Source organism: Bos taurus, chromosome 28 (genome assembly GCF_002263795.3).
Source record: "Bos taurus isolate L1 Dominette 01449 registration number 42190680 breed Hereford chromosome 28, ARS-UCD2.0, whole genome shotgun sequence".
Taxonomy (NCBI): domain Eukaryota; kingdom Metazoa; phylum Chordata; class Mammalia; order Artiodactyla; family Bovidae; genus Bos; species Bos taurus.
Window position 1 is genome coordinate 43,378,652 of NC_037355.1, and position 20,899 is coordinate 43,399,550.

The 20,899-nt window shown below is 46.8% G+C and overlaps 1 protein-coding gene across 2 annotated transcripts; it reads right to left on the reverse strand.

The window, feature by feature from the left end:
- Positions 1 to 5,403: 5,403 nt before the first annotated feature.
- FAM170B (family with sequence similarity 170 member B) lies at positions 5,404 to 20,758 on the reverse strand. Of its 2 annotated transcripts, XM_024986838.2 has the most exons (3): positions 19,102 to 20,758; positions 15,462 to 16,226; positions 5,404 to 7,206 (listed from the first exon to the last, which is right to left on the reverse strand). In XM_024986838.2, exons 1-2 carry the CDS (start codon positions 19,211 to 19,213, stop codon positions 15,469 to 15,471), a joined length of 870 nt encoding a protein of 289 aa, XP_024842606.1. In that variant the 5' UTR covers positions 19,214 to 20,758; the 3' UTR covers positions 5,404 to 7,206; positions 15,462 to 15,468. The 2 variants fall into 2 exon arrangements, with proteins under 2 accessions (XP_024842606.1, XP_024842604.1); XM_024986836.2 differs by lacking the exon at positions 5,404 to 7,206 and having other exon boundaries at positions 15,037 to 16,226; positions 19,102 to 20,756.
- Between the last annotated feature and the right edge of the window lie 141 nt (positions 20,759 to 20,899).

Below are 20,899 nucleotides of genomic sequence, written 5' to 3' on the forward strand. Positions count from 1 at the left end.
AAGCTGACCAGTATCCCACCCTGGGTACCACTTGTGGGTCCCTGGGCAACATAACCTCTCTGAACCTCATTGTCCAGACGATGGTGACATATGTAAAGTGGCATGTCGGCATGACCGCACGTGGGCAGGAAGCTAAGGAAGTGGCAGGACTGTGTGGTGTCCTCTGAGACCTCCCACCTCAACCTTTGTGCTTGCGATTTACTCCCTGTTGGGGGAAAGTAGAAAGAGCCCTTTACACAGGTGGGGCACACTCAGGGGAGCCAATTATCGCTTTAGTATCATTTCTAAATATCATTTCCTGCAGAAGTGAGCAGATATTCAATCCAAAATCAGACTTAAGGGTCCACCCTTTGCCTCGCCCTCTCTTTGCCAAAATTGATGTTCTGCTGGAGATTTAGGGGCTGAAAAGTGCTTTTCTTATAGTTCTGTGACACCTAACAGTATTCTCTTTTCAGTATTCTCTTTGCAGCTATCTCTCTCAGTCCTTTTCAGCTTCTGAAATAATCTACCAGAATATCTCGACCTTTGCTGCAGACATAGGAACAGGGAAACACACCCAGTCTCCAGGGCAGACACCATCAATGACCCAGATGAGATTCAGGATTTCAGTTATCCTGGATACAGAGCAAAGGCCTTCCCGATACTTCCCTTCCCCTTGCTGCTGCTGCCTGCTAACTCACTCACAACCTTAAGACAATTTGAAAATTCTCCACCAACTTATTTGTCCAACTCCTGGCTCCATCAGGTCTGACTGTGTTCTGAATTAGAAAAATAATACAATCCAATTATTTTTAAAAGTTATCTCTTCTAAAAATCCCCCTGTCTGGGGTTTCTGGATGAGTGTTCAGACTGTTCTGAAGTTGATCCAGATCCCTGAGGACACTAAGCTATGCTGAGGCCCTATTCAACTAGTCCTGAATCTATACCAGTCACTACTGAAAGAATCTTAGAAATCCAAGTGCCCTTAAAATAAATTACGTGGCAGGCTACGAAGTGGAGGTCTCCTTTTCTTCTTCCATTAATCCTGGTCTGAGACGAAAGAGGATGGCATGGTTTTCTAATCAGCTTGACTTTGTGTATAGCAAGTATATTCTTAAGCTAAAAGCAGCAAGGAAAATTAAACACCCCCATCTAAGGTGCTCAGCGGATTTCTGTGTTGCTTTTTCAGTCTGGATTTATACAAGTAATTTTTAAGATCTCCTCCTTCCTGCTGTTCACAGGCATTTTGGAGCCAAAAGCACTTAGTTGCATGCTTGAATTATCACCAACGGGGAGTGAACAAAGACTTTGGACAAAAGAGGTTTCAGCTGTGACTGATGAGAGAGAGGATAGGAAAGAAGAGGTCGTGGTTACAGAGGACGCGTCTGTCCAATCAGAAGAAGAAGAAGTCATGAGCCAGCAAGGGTGGAATTTAGACAGAAATTGCAGCATCTTTCCCCTGCACAAACAGGGAAGGGGTGGGGAATGCACTGGTTTTTCCCTAAAGGTAAGGAGATGTGAAGCTATAAGGCTGACAATACAGCTGGATAGAAAGAGCTTCTCCAAACCAAGCTGTAAGATATAAATTCAGGCCATTCCTTGACCTTAGCAGCAATTGTTAGCTTGGTTGTCAGACTCTGCAGGCTGGCTGGATGCAGGAAGAAAAAAAAAAAAAAAAATGGCCCCTAGGTTCTAGAACTGGAGAAGGAAATGGCAACCCACTCCAGTGTTCTTGCCAGGAGAATCCCAGGAACAGAGGAGCCTGATGGGCTGTCGTCTTTGGGGTCGCACAGAGTCAGACACGACTGAAGCGACTTAGCAGCAGCAGCAGCAGTATATTCTAGAAGGCTCCAGACAGAAGAGATTGGAATGAAGGCAGGTTTAGGAACTGGACAGGTCATCTATATCACTGATCACAACAGAGGCCATGCCTGCTTCCTCTTCCTCATCTTGCTGGAAACCTCGACAGTGAAAGCAGCCCTTGAAATGAACCTCAGACACGACTGAGCGACTTCACTTTCACTTTTCACTTTCATGCATTGGGGAAGGAAATGGCAACCCACTCCAGTGTTCTTGCCTGGAGAATCCCAGGGAAGGGGGAGCCTGGTGGGCTGCCGTCTCTGGGGTTGCACAGAGTCGGACACGACTGAGGCGACTTAGCAGCAGCAGCAGCAGTATCCTGGGAGAGTTCCACCAGCAGAGGGTAAGGGACTGTTCCAGAGCAGGAAACAGATTGCCAAAGCACAGTGACTGAAGGACATAGGAGGGGCATCAGCGTTTCTGCTTCAGGAGACAAGGGTTCAATCTGTGGTCAAGGAACTAAGATCCCACATGTTACCAGCCAAAGATATTAAAAGTAATAATAACAAATTAAAAGACACAGACACTTCAAGTCTTGCAGGTGGCTCCTGAGAGCTTAATAGACCAGTTGTATCTGGGGGGTGAGATGTGGACTGAGGTACAGGCAGGAACAAAGCCCTAGAGGCCCCCGAATGCCAGATCCAGGAGTTGGTACTTCATCCCAGCGATGGTGGGTGATGTCAGTCAAGGAGGGGAGATGTCACAAGGCTCCTCCAGGCATCTCACAGAGAGGGCACCACTGGGTTTGGGAGCAGGGACTTCACTGAGTCTAATATGTCCAATGTTATTGACAGTAATCCAAGGGAAGTGTTGAATTTTAGAGTCTGTGACTCACAACGAGGGTACAGAAAAAGAAACGACAACTGACTCATCCTCAAGCCAATAGGAGATGCCTTGGAAACCAGTGTCACTGCCCAGGATCTGAGACAGGGGAGGGCTGAGGCTGAGCCCTAGAAGCGCATTCTCGCGTGGTACCCAGTGCATGGCGGACCCTCAGTAAACCTTTTGGCGGTGCACGGGTGCACTAGTAAATGGAGAAAGGAAGCTGTTTCTTGGGCTCCCATAACAAAGTGCCACAAACTGAGGGACCTAAAGCACAGAAATAAATTGTTCTGACCGTTCTGGAAGCTAAAAACCTGAGATCAAGGTCTCAGCAAGTTTGCTTTCCACTGGAGCTTCTCTCCTCAGCTTGTGTATGGGTGTTTCCCCCCTGTGTCTTCACCTGCTCTTTCTTCTCTGTGTGTCTGGGTCCTAATCTTCTCCTCTTATAAGGGCACCAGTTATATGGGATTAGAGCCCAGCCTAATGACCTTATTTTAATTTAACCACTTCCTTAAAGGGCCCATTTCCAAATACAGTCACTTTCTGTCTGAGAGAGATTCAATTCAACCCATAATAGTAGGGAAGAAGGGAGGAGGAGGGAAGAAGAAGGCAGACAAAGAGGGAGCAGATAAAGGGAGCTAAGAAATAGAGATGGGGGTAGGGAGCCAGGAGACTGAAGACTCAGTCACCAAGGTCAGCTAGCAAGGAGAGGGATGGCTAATCCCAAAACAAAGTAACAAAAGAACCAAGAAAATCGCTTACCCTAACCTGGAACTGAAAAGTGGAGAGTCTAGCAGAAGATCCCTCTTTCCTCTCACACATTCAGATGTCCGTGAGTAGCAGCCTTTTTCACTGGTGTTCAGTGGCTTTACGATGCTGTGTTAGTCTCTGCTGCCCAGCAAAGTGAAGCAGCAATGTGTGCACACATATCCCCTCTTTGTACCACAGAGCACTGGGTGGAATTCCCTGTGCTAAAGAACAGGCGTTCATTAACTTTCTATTTTATACGTGTGTGTGTGTGAAGTTGCTCAGTTGTGTCCGACTCTTTGTGACCCCATGGACTGGAGCCTACCAGGCTCCTCTGTCCATGGGATTTTCGAGGCAAGAGTACTGGAGTGGGTTGCCATCTCCTCCAGGGAATCTTCCTGACCCAGGGATCAAACCCCGGTCTCCTGCATTGTAGGCAGACCCTTTACCATCTGAGCCACCAGGGAAGCCTATATATATGGGCTTCCCTGGTGGCTCAGACGATAAGAGAATCTGCCTGCCAATGCAGGAGGCCTGGGTTCAATCCTTGGTTTGGGAAGATCCCCTGGAGGAGGAAATGCTGTATATATGTCATTCCTAATCTGCCAGTTCATCTCACTTCACTTTTCCCACTTGGTGTCCATACATTTGTTCTAAATAGCAGCCTTTCTTGGACCACAGCAATCCAGAGCTAGGAGCAGCTTTCATACCGGCACCCACCCGCTTCAGTGCTCCATCAGCCCCGCTTTGATGAACCCATCCTGGTCTCCTTGCTGCACCTTCACTGTGTGCTGTGGGCGCTTATTACTTTGTGTTTAATCAAACAAGGACGGATCAGTGCTCAAGGCTGGCAGAGCCTGTCCTTGGAGAAACAGCCTTCAGTGGGCAGCATGGACCCCCTAGGGGTTTTTGGAAATGTGTGGAACAGTTTTGATTGTCACAATGATTTGAGGGGTGAATGCACAACTAACGTTCAGAGACCATGATGTGAAAGCCCTAGATTGCAGTGGGCAGTCCTGCAAGGGAAATAACAGTGCCCACAAAATGCCAATCATGCCCACGTTAGAAATGAGAGTGGTGGGAGGCCACTGACTCAGGCAAGAGAAGGCTTCTGGGGTTTGTAGGAAGAGTGTGCACAAGATTCGGTCATGTGCAAGTACAAACCGGCTGTTGATTGTCTTCCATCAGCTACAGGTCAGTATGCTGCTCTCGGACTAGGCATCTCCAACCCGAGTCTCTCACCGCCAGTCTGGCTTTTCTCTCTGCTTCTGCAGAGGAGTGCTGAGTCCAGCTCTCAGCTCCCCTGGGCCAGGAAAATCAGAGACAGGACTGCTCAGCTGCCTCCCAAACACTGGCCCAAATAGAGCCAGGGCTGGTCAAAAGGGAAGCCTGGCTGATAACTCAGCCTCCATCACAGCCAGGCCAGGTTGCTGCTCCCAGCCTTCCTGGCTAGATGAGGACAAGATGCAGGAAGCTAGTGTTTTGTGCAGTATCCAGAGTAACCTCTTTTTGAGTGAGAAAACGTCCCACTCACTCCCCTAAGAGCACACACACATGTACCCCACTCCACACACGGATGGATGAGAGATGAGACATCTTCGGGGTATGTTTCCCTCTCCCCAGTACCCACCCACCCCTCCACAGATGAGTTATGAGATCTGGTCCTAACTCTTCTCCATGGTCACTCCCTAACTCCATTTCCATTCCCTCAGGGACTTCCTCTATAGCTAACTAATGAATTAATTCATGTAAAAGGCTTAAATTAGTATGTGAGTTTTCCAAGGATATTATTATTAGAATAGAGAAGGACAAGTCTTGAGTCAGTGAATGACTCTCCGATGATGAAATTGCTGAACCATTAATTGCCTGAAGAGAAGATTGTGGGGACAAAGGAGCGAGCTCTCTAGAGGACAAAACAAACCCTTTCCCGTCTTTATAATGATAGCCTTTGTTTTAGAAGTTCAGAGTCCCAGTCTTATCTCAGTTTGGGATATCTGGACTAATTGCCTCGTCAGGGAGGTGCTGGGTTTCTCTCAAGACTCTGCTTGAAGAGGTACTACCTGTTCCAGGAAGCCTTCCAAATCCCGAAGACTGAGTTAGTTCCCCTCTTCAGAGTTCCCACACTTTCCTATACAAACCTCTACACACAGCATCGTAAATGTGCCTACTGGACTCTCTGATCCCCAAGACCAGACACTGGCCATCCATCATCTCTGTGTCCTTCCTGCTTGAGCCCAGGCCCTGGCTGCGGAGGAAGCAGTGGGTGAGTGTCTGTGGAATAAGTGAGGGGTGTTCCACATGAGTGCTCCTTGGTTTCATTTCTCAATCAGGGTTCCAGGGCTCCTCCTGCTCCCTAATGGAATTCTTAAAACTTTAGGGCAAAAATTTAAAGCACATGGATTTTCTGCTTACACACTTTATAAACATTTTGTGGCACATGATTTCTGTGCCCTTGTTTGCATGTAGGTTGGCAACCGGGATGCCCTTAGATGATACAGCTTTACATACTGTCCACACTGGGAGATTGTGTCATCTTACTATGCTGCAGTTAGGACCCATCAGCCCCAGAAGAATCTGCCTTGCATTCAATCCCATACTCACTTAGGAGGCAACTTGGTTTTGCAAGCACCAAGCTCAACAATGACATAAAACTAATGTTGTCAATTTGAGTTTTATTGCTGATGCAATTGCTTTGTATTTAATGTATAAATTTGTTTTTATTTTAGAGTTATCAAGGAACTATAAACTAGAATATTTGTTATTTAGGTCATTGTGTAAGCAGCAAAAAGTAAGTCAATGTGGGCCGGGTAAGAATGTTCTTGGCGTTTGAAAGAATAGTATTCAGGTTTGAAAAAATAGCCCTGTCAGTAATTCTCTCTCTCTCTTCCTAAGATGATGGTAACTGGCACTTCAGTTCCTGGGTGTGCTCTGGGAGAGGCTGCAGGAAGTCCAGCAACAAAGCATCAGTAAGCCCCAACAAGCCCATTAGAGCATCACTAATGGACCTTCTTGCTAGGTCCTTGTGCTCCACCCCAGCCAGGCACAGCACAGCCCAGCACACACATGCATACACACCCAGTCACACTCGTGCATGCCCACGCACACACACGCATGTGTACACACACATGCTCTTGTCACCGTGGCATTTTCATGAACTTCTTGCTCCATCTTCCCTACATCTCAGCATGCCCTGGTGCTCATCAGCCCTGTCCCAGCTCATTTCTAGGGGGGCCTTCCGGTCTATCTCCCTGAAAGGGGGAGCAGTAGAGGCTTAGAGTAGAAAGGAAGGGAACATACCGGATTCTCTTACCCGACCTCCAGGCCACCACGTACTCACATGCCAGAAGCCCTGCAACCCCAGCCCAAAGCACTCTGCATGCTCAGGACCGGGAAGCCACTCTGTTTTGCCAAAAGCCAACCTCTGGGTTTCAAATGCCTTCATGCCACTCCAGGTATATAACTCAACAAGCACTGATTGAGCGCTCACTGTGGGCTCTCTCCTGAGGACCTGGGACCCAGAAGGCTCCCCACCAGAAACACGGGCCTACATGCTTGGCTCTGGCCCTTGTTCTTCAGCATCTGTAGTCATTTGTCAGGGCTGCCTTGACAAGACACTCAGACTGGGGGGCTTGGCCAGCAGACATGTATCATCTCCCAGTTTTGGAGGACAAGTTCAAGATCAAAGCATCTGCAGGGTTGTGTCTTCTGAAGCCTGCCTCCTTGGCTTGCAGTTGGCTGTCTTCTCCCCGTGTCTTCACGTGGTCTTTCTTCTGTGTATATCCGTGTCCTAATCTCCTCCTTTTATAAAGACATCAATCACAATGGATTAGGTCCCGTGCTAATAATGATCTCATTTTACTTACTTCTTTAAAGATCTTATCTCCAAATAAGATCGCATTCTGAGATTCTAGACTTTGACCTTGAAATTTGGGAGCGAAGGACACAATTCAACCCAGGACAACATCCATAACTGAACACCTCAGAGACTCATGGAAAAGTCAGTCAGGACTCCACTGTCTGTGATGGACCCTCATCCTCTCCCACCAGCCTCATACCTGGACCACCTTGGTGACGTCACATCCCCCTGTCAATGCATCCTCCTTAGCATCTGCCATTTCTCTCTTCCCTCTTCTCTCTCCCTTCTCCAACTTCATTTTTCCTTCATCCTGCAGCAATGCCTATGCACCCCACTCCAGTCCTCTTGCCTGGAAAATCCCATGGATGGAGGAGCCTGGTGGGCTGCGGTCCATGGGGTCGCGAAGAGTCCGACGCGACTGAGCGACTTCCCTTTCACTTTTCACTTTCACGTTTTGGAGAAGGAGGTGGCAACCCACTCCAGTGTTCTTGCCTGGAGAATCCCAGGGACGGGGGAGCCTTGTGAGCTGCCATATTTAGGGTCGCACAGAGTCAGACATGACTGAAGCGACTTGCTGCTGCTGCAATGCCTTCCCCTTCTTTCCCAGCAGAGCCCCCCTTTCGTGATCGTGTTCTTTTCCCAGTGTCGCTATCTTTCACCCTTTCTCTCAGTTGACCTCCCACCAGTTTTCTCGCAAGATCTCCCTCTCACTCACAGCTCTCAACCTTTATCAGAAATGAGGACACACCACGAAAAGAACTTTGCAATTTAACTCTCTTGCGTTGGCTGCGTTCTCATTCATTATAATGTGCTCTTCAAATCAAAGCTAATTCAATTCAGAAGAGCCAAAGTTTAAGATGTTAAGAGCTGGGCTTTGCAAAGTGTGGTCTGTAGACCACAAATGTGGAGGCTGAAAGTCCCTTGTGTCACTTCTGACCTCAGGTTATGTTTGATTAAATGTTTTATTGCCTTTTTATTATAAAATCCATACTTCCTCAAATAGAAAACAAAGAATAATGTTACATGTTACAGGGAAACTAAAATTTATTGACAATTATCAACTGGAAATAATCACTGATATTTCATTACACCTGCAGTATTTCCATGAATTTCTATTTATCTAGTAAATGGACAATTTTCCATGTTATTTCCTCATTAGTCACATCTAATACACACAAAATTTTTGATATCCATTTTGTCTCAATCTTTCAGTTATGTCTTTTTTTAATTTATTTGAGCTTCAAAGGTAAATATATCCTTTTTCTAAAAAAAGAACAGAATTTTCTGTCCATTATATATAACATTTCTGTTTCATGTTTTATTAAATTGGTTGTAACTTTCAGAACAATGTTAAATAAAAATTGTGTAAATTACATATTCTACCTGATTTCATGATCCAATGGATGTTGGCAATTTGATCTCTGGTTCCTCTGCCTTTTCTAAATCCAGTTTGAACATTTAGAAGTTCACAGTTCATGTACTGTTGAAGCCTGGCTTGGAGAATTTTGAGTGTTACTTTATTAGTGTGTGAGATGAATGCAATTGTGCAGTAGTGTGAACTTTCTTTGGCATTGCCTTTCTTTGGGATTGGAATGAAATCTGACCTTTTCCAGTCCTCTTCATGGGAAATAGATGGGGAAACAGTGGAAACAGTGTCAGACTTTATTTTTCTGGGCTCCAAAATCACTACAGATGGTGACTGCAGCCATGAAATTAAAAGACACTTACTCCTTGGAAGGAAAGTTATGACCAACCTAGATAGCATATTCAAAAGCAGACACATTATTTGCCAACAAAGGTTCGTCTAGTCAAGGCTATGGTTTTTCCTGTGGTCATGTATGGATGAGAGTTGGACTGTGAAGAAGGCTGAGCACCGAAGAATTGATGCTTTTGAACTGTGGTGTTGGAGAAGACTCTTGAGAGTCCCTTGGACTGCAAGGAGATTCAACCAGTCCATTCTGAAGGAGATCAGCCCTGGGATTTCTTTGGAGGGAATGATGCTAAAGCTGAAACTCCAGTACTTTGGCCACCTCATGTGAAGAGTTGACTCATTGGAAAAGACTCTGATGCTGGGAGGGATTGGAGGCAGGAGGAGAAGGGGACGACAGAGGATGAGATGGCTGGATGGCATCACTGACTCGATGGACACGAGTCTGAGTGAACTCTGGGAGTTGGTGATGGACAGGGAGGCCTGGCATGCTGCGATTCATGGAGTCGCAAAGAGTCGGACACGACTGAGCAACTGATCTGATCTGATCTGAGACACTGCTGAGTTTTCCAAATTTGCTGGCATATTGAGTGCAGCACTTCCACAGCATCATCTTTTAGGATCTGAAATAGCTCAACTGGAATTCCATCACCTTCACTAGCTTTGTTCATAGTAATGTTTCCTAAGGCCCTCTTAACTTCACATTCCCAGGATGTCTGGCTCTAGGTGAGTGATCACACCACTGTGGTTATCTGGGTCATGAAGATCTTTTTTGTATAGTTCTTCTTTGTATTCTTGCCACCTCTTTGTATTATCTTCTGCTTTTATTAGGTCCATACCATTTCTGTCCTTTATTGAGCCCATCTTTCATGAAATGTTCCCTTGGTATCTCTAATTTTCTTGAAGAGATCGCTAGTCTTTCCCATTCCATTATTTTCCTCTATTTCTTTTCATTGACCACTGAGGAAGGCTTTCTTATCTCTTCTTGCTATTCTTTGGAACTCTGCATTCAAATGGGTATACTTAGCAACTGAAAAACCACAGCAATCATATGAAGAAATTTTCTATCCTCAATTCAAAAAATAATATAGGAATTATTGGTGTATTTGTTATTTTTAATTGCTATATATTTTGCATACTATAAAATTCAGGTTTTTAAAGCATAAAATGCAGTGGTTTATAGGATATTCACAAAGTTGTGTAATCACCACTGCTAGCTAGTCCAAGAATGCTTTCATCACCCCAAGAAGAAACCCCAAATCCATTAGCAATCACTCCCCATTCCTCCTCTTCCCTTGAATCCCAAGCAATCATCAATCTGCTTTCCATCACTATAAATTTGCCTGTTTGGAGATTTCACATAAATAGAACAATGTGTTTGTAGCCTTTTGTGTCTAGCTTCTTTCACTTACAGTATCTTCAAGGTTCATCCCTGTCCTAGAATAAATTGGTACTGAATTCTTTTTATGGCTGAATAATTGTGTTTAGCCATTCATCACTAGATGGTTATTTTCACTTTTGCCATGAATATTCATGTGCAAGTTTTTGCGCGGACATTTGTTTTCAATTATCAGAACTCTGGGCCATATGCTAACTTTATTTTTAGCTTTTTGAGGAACTGCCAGAATATTTTCTGAAGTGGCTGCATCATCTTACATTCCTACCAGCAATGTATGAGGTTCCAATTTCTCCACATCCTCACCAGTGCTTCTTCTTATATCTTTATCTTTATTTTTATTATAGGCAGGTCACTGTAGTTTTGGCTTGCATTTCTCTAAAGACTAATGATTTGAGTATATTTTCATATGTTTATTAGTCATTTGTATATCTCCTTTGAAGAAATGCTTTTCAAATTTTTCCCGTTTTTTAACTGGGATGCTTGTTTTTGATTGAGTTATAAGAATTTTTATGTAGGCCGTTCCCGCCTCCGTACGGCCCTCGCCGCCGCGCCCGCAACCAGCACTATGCCAGCGGCCGGCTCCGAGCCGTCGCGCCCGCCGTCACCGCCCGGTGTGCAGGAGCAGAGCGCCGAGCCGCGGCCAAATTAAAAAAAAAAAAAAAGAATCTTTATGTACTTTGTATAGTTCTAGATCTTTATCAGATATGTGTTCAACTATGTCTCCCATTTTGTGGATTTGTGGATTGTTTTTCACTTTCTTAATAATATTTTATGAACACAAAAGTTTTTAACTTTCATGAAGTCCAATTCATGTATTTTTTGTTTGCGTGTGCCTTTGGTGTCATATCTAAGAGAAATCACTACTTAATGCAAGATCATGAAGATTTACACCTCTGTTTCCCTCTACAAATTTTATAGTTTTAGCTCTTACATTTAGATCTTTTTTATTTTAACTTTTATGTATGGTGTGAGGTACCATACCAACTTCACTCTTTGCGTAGTTATTCAGTTGTTTCGGCTGAAAAGATTATTCTTTCTCTGGTTGAATTATCTAGGCACCATAGGTGAAAAACAATTGACAATAAATATATGGGTTTTTAAATTTTTTTAAATATATACTGAGACTATCATAAGATCCTTCTTTCCATATGAAGTATTGTTAGATTTAATTTTGTCTTTACAGTCATGAGATGACCCAAACTCATGTCTTGGTGAATTGTTCTTTTCACACTATAAATTTGATTTGAGATCATTTTGTGTTTCTAAGTGAGATCAATATATTTTTCACTCTTTCAGCGCCATCTTTGTCAGGCTTTGTTATCACATTTCTGTAAATTTCGTAAAACAAATTCCATTTCTTTTTATAGTCTGGGGAAATAAAGGGTGTAAAGTGGTTCAAGATTTAAGACGTTTGAGATCCCACAACCCTCTGGAAAGGTTCCCCTTCCTCACCCTGATCCTTGTCTTATTTGGTGGGGGTCCCAGGCCTCTACAAAATGATAAGTTTAAACCACAAATGAATACTTACCTGAGCTGAGTTTAAGATACGTTTTAAAAATAAGTCATTATCTTAAGAAAAATTTTGTCCCATCCTTCCTTCATCCGTGTCAGCTAAAATTATCCCCTACATTAGAAATGTGTTTCCCCAAGGTTCTTGTCATCTTTTGCTTGTCCTGAACACCCTGATCTCCAGCTGCTACTATTTAATCCAAAAAAAATACAACCTGTGGAGTTGACATGTTTGCTTTTATAAATACCTTGCATCTGTCTTTATGTTAAAATGTGGCTTCTCCGTGTGATGGTGAAAGTGCAGGCTCTGGAGCCAGGCTGCCTAGTGTGAAAACTGATTCCGCCGTGCACCAGCCCTATGACCTTGGCAAGGTCTCAGCTTACTCACCTGTAGGACGGGACTAATCATAGGACCTACGCCTCACTGGATGGTGGAGAGTATTACATGACTTTATACTCGTAATGTGTTTAGAACAATGCTTGGCCCTTAGAATATCTGTGTTTAACACAAAAATACACTTGTCTTTTAAAGGCTGAAATTCCAGAGCTTAGATGCTATGCCTCATTTTATTTCCTTTGCAATTAACTTCTAAATAGGAAAGTTCTCCTCCTTGCCAGTGCTCGCTCTGGCTCAGCTTCTTCCTCCCAGGCTGTCCTTGGATTCTGCCTGCTCACTGCTGCTGCTTCGTCACTCAGTCGTGTCCGGCTCTGCCTGACCCCATGGACTACAGCCCGCCAGGCTCCTCTGTCCATGGGATTTTCTAGGCAAGAGTACTGGGGTGGGTTGCCATGCCCTCTTCCAGGGAATTTTCCCGATCCAGGGATTGAACCTGGGTATCCTGCATTGCTGGTAGGTTCTTTACAGCTGAGCCACCAGGGAAGTCCACCTGCCTACTAGACTCCCTCAAACACCACATAGTTCTTCTGATAAAAGCTTGACAAAGTTTGAACCATTGTCCCTTCCCTTTTTTTCTTCCTGGTTATCCACCAACCTCTTTCAAAGTGGATTGAGAAAGTCTGTGCCCCTGCCACATCTTGAAAATGGTGCTGAGATATCATTCCCATGGTGGACATCTGTTCCAAAATGATCCCATGGCTCCTGCTGCACTGGGACCGGTAGAGAAGGCATGTAACACTAGGCCACATAAAGCACCATAGTAACCACACATGCATGCTGCTGCTCCTGCTGCTAAGTCGCTTCAGTCGTGTCCGACTCTGTGCAACCCCAGAGACGGCAGCCCACCAGGCTCCGCCATCCCTGGGATTCTCCAGGCAAGAACACTGGAGTGGGTTGCCATTTCCTTCTCCAAAGCATGAAAGTGAAAATTGAAAGTGAAGTCGCTCAGTCATGTCCGACTCTTAGCGACCCCATGGACTGCAGCCTACCAGGCTCCTCCGTCCATGAAGTTTTCCAGGCAAGAGTACTGGAGTGGGGTGCCATTGCCTTCTCTGCCACACATGCACAGATGACCACAAATCTACCTCCATCTCTAACATTCTTCCAAGCCCAGGGTCCTTCTAACTAGCTCCCTTCCAAAGGTTTCTATCACAGACAGCTTATTCAAAAGTGGGCTCATGGGCATCCCAGCAAACCTTGTCCCTTGATGTTCCAAAATAGAACCTACACTCACCAACCACGCAGGTGAAAAAGCACAAAACTTGGAAGTCATTGTGGACAATTTCCTCTCACCACCCTCATCAAACACTTACCCAAACCTGTGATTCCCATCTCCTGAGTCTCGTGAACTCACATGAGAGCCTCCAATTCTTCAACCACACCCCTTTGTCACCAGTGATGTGGTCTCATCCATTCCTGACCCTGCTCACCAGAGAGATCTTTCACAGAGGCCAACCTGATTTGCTTAAAATTCCTCAAGAGCTCCTTGCAGTTTCCGGAGGAAAAAAAATTAATCTCTATCATTTTGGCTCCCAAGCCTTACCTGACCTGACTGCCCATGTGCCTATGCCAGAGGACATGAAGGGACTGTCCTCAGGGGCTGGTCTCTGTATCTGGCCAGATCCAGTCTCCTCTCACTTACCCAACTCCTCTTTTCTCATTTTTCTGGCGTTCTCAGCCTCCCCTCTCCTCTGCATCATTCCTGCTAGCGTATCAACTTTCTCTCTCCCCATCTTTGCCTTTTTGCAGTTTCCTTTTGTTCAGCTAAACTACCATTGCTTTCCTTCTTAGACAAACTTGCTAGCAGAGCTGTCTGATGTTTGTGTCCAGTGTTTTGTGTGTGTGTGTGTGTGTGTGTGTGTTCACTACTGCTCCATGCCCGTCTGGCTTGTGCCCCCCTCAGTCCCCAACACTGCTATCCTATAGCCATCAGCACCCTACTCCAGTGCTCTTGCCTGGAAAATCCCATGGGCGGAGGGAGCCTGGTAGGCTGCAGTCCATGGGGTCGCTAAGAGTCGGACACGACTGAGCGGCTTCACTTTCACTTTTCACTTTCATGCATTGGAGAAGGAAATGGCAACCCACTCCAGTGTTCTTGCCTGGAGAATCCCAGGGATGGCAGAGCCTGGTGGGCTTCTGTCTATGGGGTCACACAAAGTCGGACACGACTGAAGCGACTTAGCAGTAGCAGCAGCAGCAGTAGCAGTCTCCATGTACAAATGATAGGAAATGCTCTAGTCTCAGCTCTATACCACTTGCTCTCACTATTAACAAGGCTCACCCACTCCTAGAAACTGTCTTTTTTAGTTTTGTTGATCTGAAGAAAACTCCTGGTCTCACTAATTCTACCTGTCCTCCAAATCTTTGTGAGCATCAACCTCTTTGGACAGTTTTCTCTTTCTTCATCAACCAGCGTGAGCTTGGGAGCCTTCCCCTGGGAGCCCTCCCCTTCCCTTTGCAATTGCCTGCCCTAGCTGCCTCTCACTGAGAGCTGGAGTGCATGCCCATCAGCATGCCCAACACACAGCGGGCACCGAGTATTTTCTTGAAAGAACACATGAAAGGGCAGAGGCAAATTTCACAGCAGTATTTAAAACAGTTGGCGTAGCTGAGCTCAGGCTCAGCAGGACTTAGTCAGCCCCACCTCTACCCTGGGAACCTGCCATTCTCAAGATGTCTGTGCCAGTGGGTAACCTGCAGAAATGGCAGCATCCTGTGGGTCCAACCCAATAACATGATTCACTCCATTAGCCATTGCCTTAAACTTTGGGTTATTCAAGTTTAATTCCAATAAAATAAGCTATAGAATTAGGGCCTATGATGAGTTCCTAACAATGAAAAAATAGGGCTGAAATTTTGTTTGTAGTTGTCTCTCCTGCGAGTCATGACCTGCTTGACCCGCCAGCAAAAATAGAAATCCCGGTGGCCACAAGCTTGCGGGCTTTCGGGCCTTGCACCCACTGTAAGAAACACTTGATTCACAGTTTGAAATGGATTCTGGTTGAAAGGCTGTGCCCTTTGGGAGGGTGACTTCCCCGACGTCTTCACGGCCCTCCCAGCTCTACACTCCGCTCGCCTCCTTCCCCGGCCCTCTTCCTTTCTCCCTGCCCTGGTGGCTCTGGTCCTGATGGCCGGGAAAGGAGCGACCGAGGTGCCGGAGGTGAGGACAGGGCAGGGCACATACCTCCGGCTCAATGCTTCTGCGACTGTGACTGTGACGAAGGCACCGTGACGCGGGGCCTTGGACCTTTGCTGCTGTCCGAAGCGCTCTCTTGCTCCTCCTCTGGCTCTTGTTCCTGCCCTTGGTCCCGGGCCCTCCTTCTCTCCAGCATCTCCTCGAAAAAGATCTGGCAGCTGAAGCCCTCCTGGATGCCATACTGGGCGTGCTCCAGCAGTGCCTCCAGGGTGGGGAAGACCCGGCAGCAGGCCACGCACCGCAGCCCGCAGTTGGTGGTGACCAGCCAGTCCGGGGTGTCCCGCAGCTCCTGCAGGCAGCACTCCAGGGGCGCCAGCAGCTCCGCGTCCTCTGGCTCTGAGCTGGTGTTGTTCTTGCTGGCTTCCAGTTCCCAGCGCAGGTCCGTATTGGAAGCCATCTCAAAGGAGGAGCCTTTCCGCCTCTGCCTCCTGATGAACTCGGCTTCGCGGATGCGGGGCTGTCGGGTGACGGGCTCGAAGCCACTGTCGGTCTCCCAGGCCACGGCCACACCCTGCACGGTCTTCACGTGGGTGTAGAAGGCACACATGCTCTGCTGGGCAGCGTCCTGGTCCCCATAAGTGCAGGAATGGCAAGACTGGTACTGGGAATAGGACTGGTACTCCGAGGATGACTGGGATGACGGCGAGCTGCTCCAGCTCAACATCCCCCGACCCTTGCCCGAGAAGTAGACGTTCTCCGCGTGGGGGATGGCTGGGCCTGGTGGTGGAGACAGCTGTTCTCTCTTCACGGGCCCTGGGAAGTGGAAGGACATTTTCATCAGTGCCACAACTGCTTCAGGTCTCTGAAAGGATGCAAGCTCCGGGGGCCCCAGGCAGGTACTTTTCCTCTCTGTGCCTGTTTCCCCATAAATTAAGGATGATATACTTTCCTTTTGGGATGATGACAAGGATCAAACGTAGAGATGTAGCTGCACCTTATGGATGCGATGACAAAGATCAAATGGTGTATGAATGTAGTATCTAAGCCCTTGACTAAACCCCAAAGGCCACCACCTGAATACAGATTGTGGGACACCCATCCATACAGCACAGTCTTCTTCATTGATAAGAAGGAATGAGCTACTGTTGCATGCCAAACATTGATAAGTCCCTAAGGCAAGAATACACAGACAACCCAGATAATCATGATGGTGTGACCACTCATCCAGAGCCAGACATCCTGGAATGTGAAGTCAAGTGGGCCTTAGAAAGCATCACTACGAACAAAGCTAGTGGAGGTGATGGAATTCCAGTTGAGCTATTCCAAATCCTGAAAGATGATGCTGTGCAAGTGCTGCACTCAGTATGCCAGCAAATTTGGAAAACTCAGCAGTGGCCACAGGACTGGAAAAGGTCAGTTTTCATTCCAATCCCAAAGAAAGGCAATGCCAAAGAATGCTCAAACTACTGCACAATTGCACTCATCTCACATGCTAGTAAAGTAATGCTCAAAATTCTCCAAGCCAGGCTTCAGCAATACGTGAACAGTGAACTTCCAGATGTTCAAGCTGGTTTTAGAAAAGGCAGAGGAACCAGAGATCAAATTGCCAACATCCGCTGGATCATGGAAAAAGCAAGAGAGTTCCAGAAAAGCATCTATTTCTGCTTTATTGACTATGCCAAAGCCTTTGACTGTGTGGATCACAATAAACTGTCGAAAATTCTGAAAGAGATGGGAATACCACACCACCTGACCTGCCTCTTGAGAAATCTGTATGCAGGTCAGGAAGCAACAGTTAGAACTGGACATGGAACAACAGACTGGTTCCAAATACGAAAAGGAGTACGTCAAGGCTGTGTATTGTCACCCTGCTTATTTAACTTATATGCAGAATACATTATGAGAAACACTGGACTGGAAGAAACACAAGCTGGAATCAAGATTGCCAGGAGAAATTTCAATAACCTCAGATATGCAGATGACACCACTCTTATGGCAGAAAGTGAAGAGGAACTCAAAAGCCTCTTGATGAAAGTGAAAGTGGAGAGTGAAAAAGTTGGCTTAAAGCTCAACATTCAGAAAACGAAGATCATGGCATCTGGTCCCATCACTTCATGGGAAATAGATGGGGAAACAGTGGAAACAGTGTCAGACTATTTTTTGGGCTCCAAAATCACTGCAGATGGTGATTGCAGCCATGAAATTAAAAGACGCTTACTCCTTGGAAGGAAAGTTATGACCAACCTAGACAGCATATTCAAAAGCAGAGACATTACTTTGCCAACAAAGGTCCATCTAGTCAAGGCTATGGTTTTTCCAGTGGTCATGTATGGATGTGAGAGTTGGACTGTGAAGAAGGCTGAGCACCGAAGAATTGATGCTTTTGAACTGTGGTGTTGGAGAAGACTCTTGTGAGTCCCTTGGACTGCAAGGAGATCCAACCAGTCCATTCTGAAGGAGATCAGTCCTGGGATTTCTTTGGAGGGAATGATGCTGAAGCTGAAACTCCAGTAGTTTGGCCACCTCATTCGAAGAGTTGACTCATTGGAAAAGACTCTGATGCTGGGAGGGATTGGAGGCAGGAGGAGAAGGGGACGACAGAGGATGAGATGGCTGGATGGCATCACTGACTCAATGGACATGAGTCTGAGTGAACTCCAGGAGTTGGTGATGGACAGGGAGGCCTGGCATGCTATGATTCATGGGGTCGTGAAGAGTTGGACACGACTGAGTGACTGAACTGAACTGAAGGCATTCTGCTAAATGAAAGAACTTAGGGTGAAAAGGTCATAGAGTATTTGATTCCACTTAGATGACATTCTAGAAAAGGCAAAACTGTAGGGAGAGAGAACAGAACAGGGGTTACCTGGAGCTAAAGGCAGCAGGAGAACTGACTGCAAACGGTCACGAGAACCTTTGGAAGGTGGTGAACAGATTCTGCATCATGGTATTGATAGTGGTTAAACAAATGTGTACCTGCAAAAATTCTTCAAACTGTACACAGAACTGATGTGGTTTGTATTTGTGAATCACAGCTCAATAAAGCCTGAGAGGGGGAGCGCTTTGGCCAGACCAGTCAGCCCTACCTTCCCCCTGGCATCTGGGGGACATGTCTCATCTTCCTCCAGGAGAATCTCACACTTTCCTTGAAACCCTCACTGGATCTCATCACCATATAAACACTAAGTGCTTGTCATAGTTTAACTCTTTCAGTGTTCAAAAAACCCTAAGAAATTGCATTGTTCTGATTTTTGACAAGTTAGAAAACTGAAGCGCAGACCATTGACATGATTGATAGAGTGGGTACCAGTCACTTGGCCCGAAGATGGTGTGACCCTTGGGCGCTGCCCATGGTCACTTCAAAATGATGTTACGGATTAACTTTCATCCATTTATTATAAAGGAACTTTTTATATCACTGCTGAAATCACAGAACTGACACCTCAATTCTGTTTCTTTCAAAGCAAGTTAAAAGATATGACTAACATTTTAGGATGTCATCCTCATACCTCCTGAAATCCCCTTGTGTACGCACAACAGCAGCCCCGGTAAACCCATCGTCCGTGTTTATGGCCAATGCAGGACTTTGGTGACAACGCCGAGGGGTGAGCCGGTGCCTTCCCTTCCCCTTCCCCCAGGAGCCCGTCCTGTCAAGGACACACCAGCGACCCCCTTCCTTTCGACCGACCTGTCCGGCGCGCTTGTACGCTCTCCTCCGTGGACTCCGGGCTGGCCAGGCTGAGGGTGGCCTGGTCCGTGGGCGACTGTTCTCCCCTTCGGTCTGTGAAGCGCTGCTTCATGATGACCCGAGCGCCCGGGGCACAGAGCTCCAGCTGTTGGGTGCGAGTGGGCTCGGCCGGTGCTAAAGCCTCCCCTGGCCTCAGTCCCAGTGGCTGCTAGGTACCCGTGGTCACTAGGCTCCTGGCTTTATTCTGTGACCTCATCAGTGACTTTGATCTGTTCTGTGACCCGTGGCCAGGCTGCCAGGAGAGGCTGCCCACCAGGATCCCATCCCCTCCAGGACCTTCCCTGCTTTGTGTGTTGTCAGAGACGCAAACATACAGTGCGCACGCACACACACACACACACACGTACATACACAGAGACACAAATGCCTAAAAGCACACATGCAGACACTTTTACACACGTGAACACACGTACATTCATGCTGACACACGCAACCACTCAGGCACACATACACTCAAACATACATGAACACTCAGACACACACACACACACACACACACACACACATACACAGAGACACAAATGCCTAAAAGCACACATGCAGACACTTTTACAGACGTGAACACACGTACATTCATGCTGACACACACAACCGCTCAGGCACACATACACTCAAACATACATGAACACTCAGACACACACACACACACACACACACAAATGCCTAAAAGCACACATGCAGACACTTACCCACATGAACATACATACTCATGCTGACACACACAACCACTCAGGCACACATACACTCAAACGTACATGAACACTCAGACACACACACACACACAAATTCAGAACACGGTCGCTTAACCGCACACACGCTCGCGTACATACGATCATCACCCAACCTCAAACTGGGCCTACCTTGAACTGTGGCCGCGGCAGGGGGCCGGAGCCTTGCCGCCTCCTCACTGCTTCAGAGGCCCCACCGCTGTCTCGTTAGGGCTTTCGGTGCTCCGCGGCCTGGGGACCCAGGTGCCTGCTCACGTCTCCCCGCTCTCTGCTTACCCTCGCTCAGGTCTAGGGACTCAAGCACACCAGGGATGCTCCTGCCCCTGGGCTTTGCATTTACCCTTCCTGCTGCCAGGAGTGCCCACCCCTAGGCCCCACATGGCTCACTCTTGTCTGCAGTCTCTGAAACGACTCCTGTCCGAGCCACCTGGAATCCATTCCCCTCAGACTCTATGACGTGTGCATGTACAGGCATAACCACTTCCCAGCATTCATCTGCTGCTGCTTAAATGTCAGCTCCATGAGGAGAGAGACGTCATTCATTCATGTCCCCCATCATATCTCCAGCATCTAGTAGAATACATTGACACATTCACAAGGATTCCAGAGATTATTGTCAAATTAATGAATAAATAGTGGGTGAACACGGCGGACATGTATTTGGATGGACCGACAAGGGCAAGTCTGTCTAGCAGAGTTGCCTTCTCTCTGTACCTCAGATCCCTGCTGCCCCAAGGCAGGCTGGCTCTCATCCCACAACTCTGAGTCCCCTCCTGCTTCTCCACCTGCACAAACCTCACTCCAAGCTCAGTCACTCTGGCACCTGTTCCAGCTTGCCCTCTCTCTCTGCTCCAGGATGTCCTGAGCACACTTCCCCCAAAACATTTCTCCCCATATCCCCCCCAACCCCTGCTCAGTCTCACCAACTCAATTCCTCTGGATCCCAAATTCTCAACAGCTCAGAAGATAATTGGTTGAAAATAATCCCAAAGCAACACAACCGCCGCAGC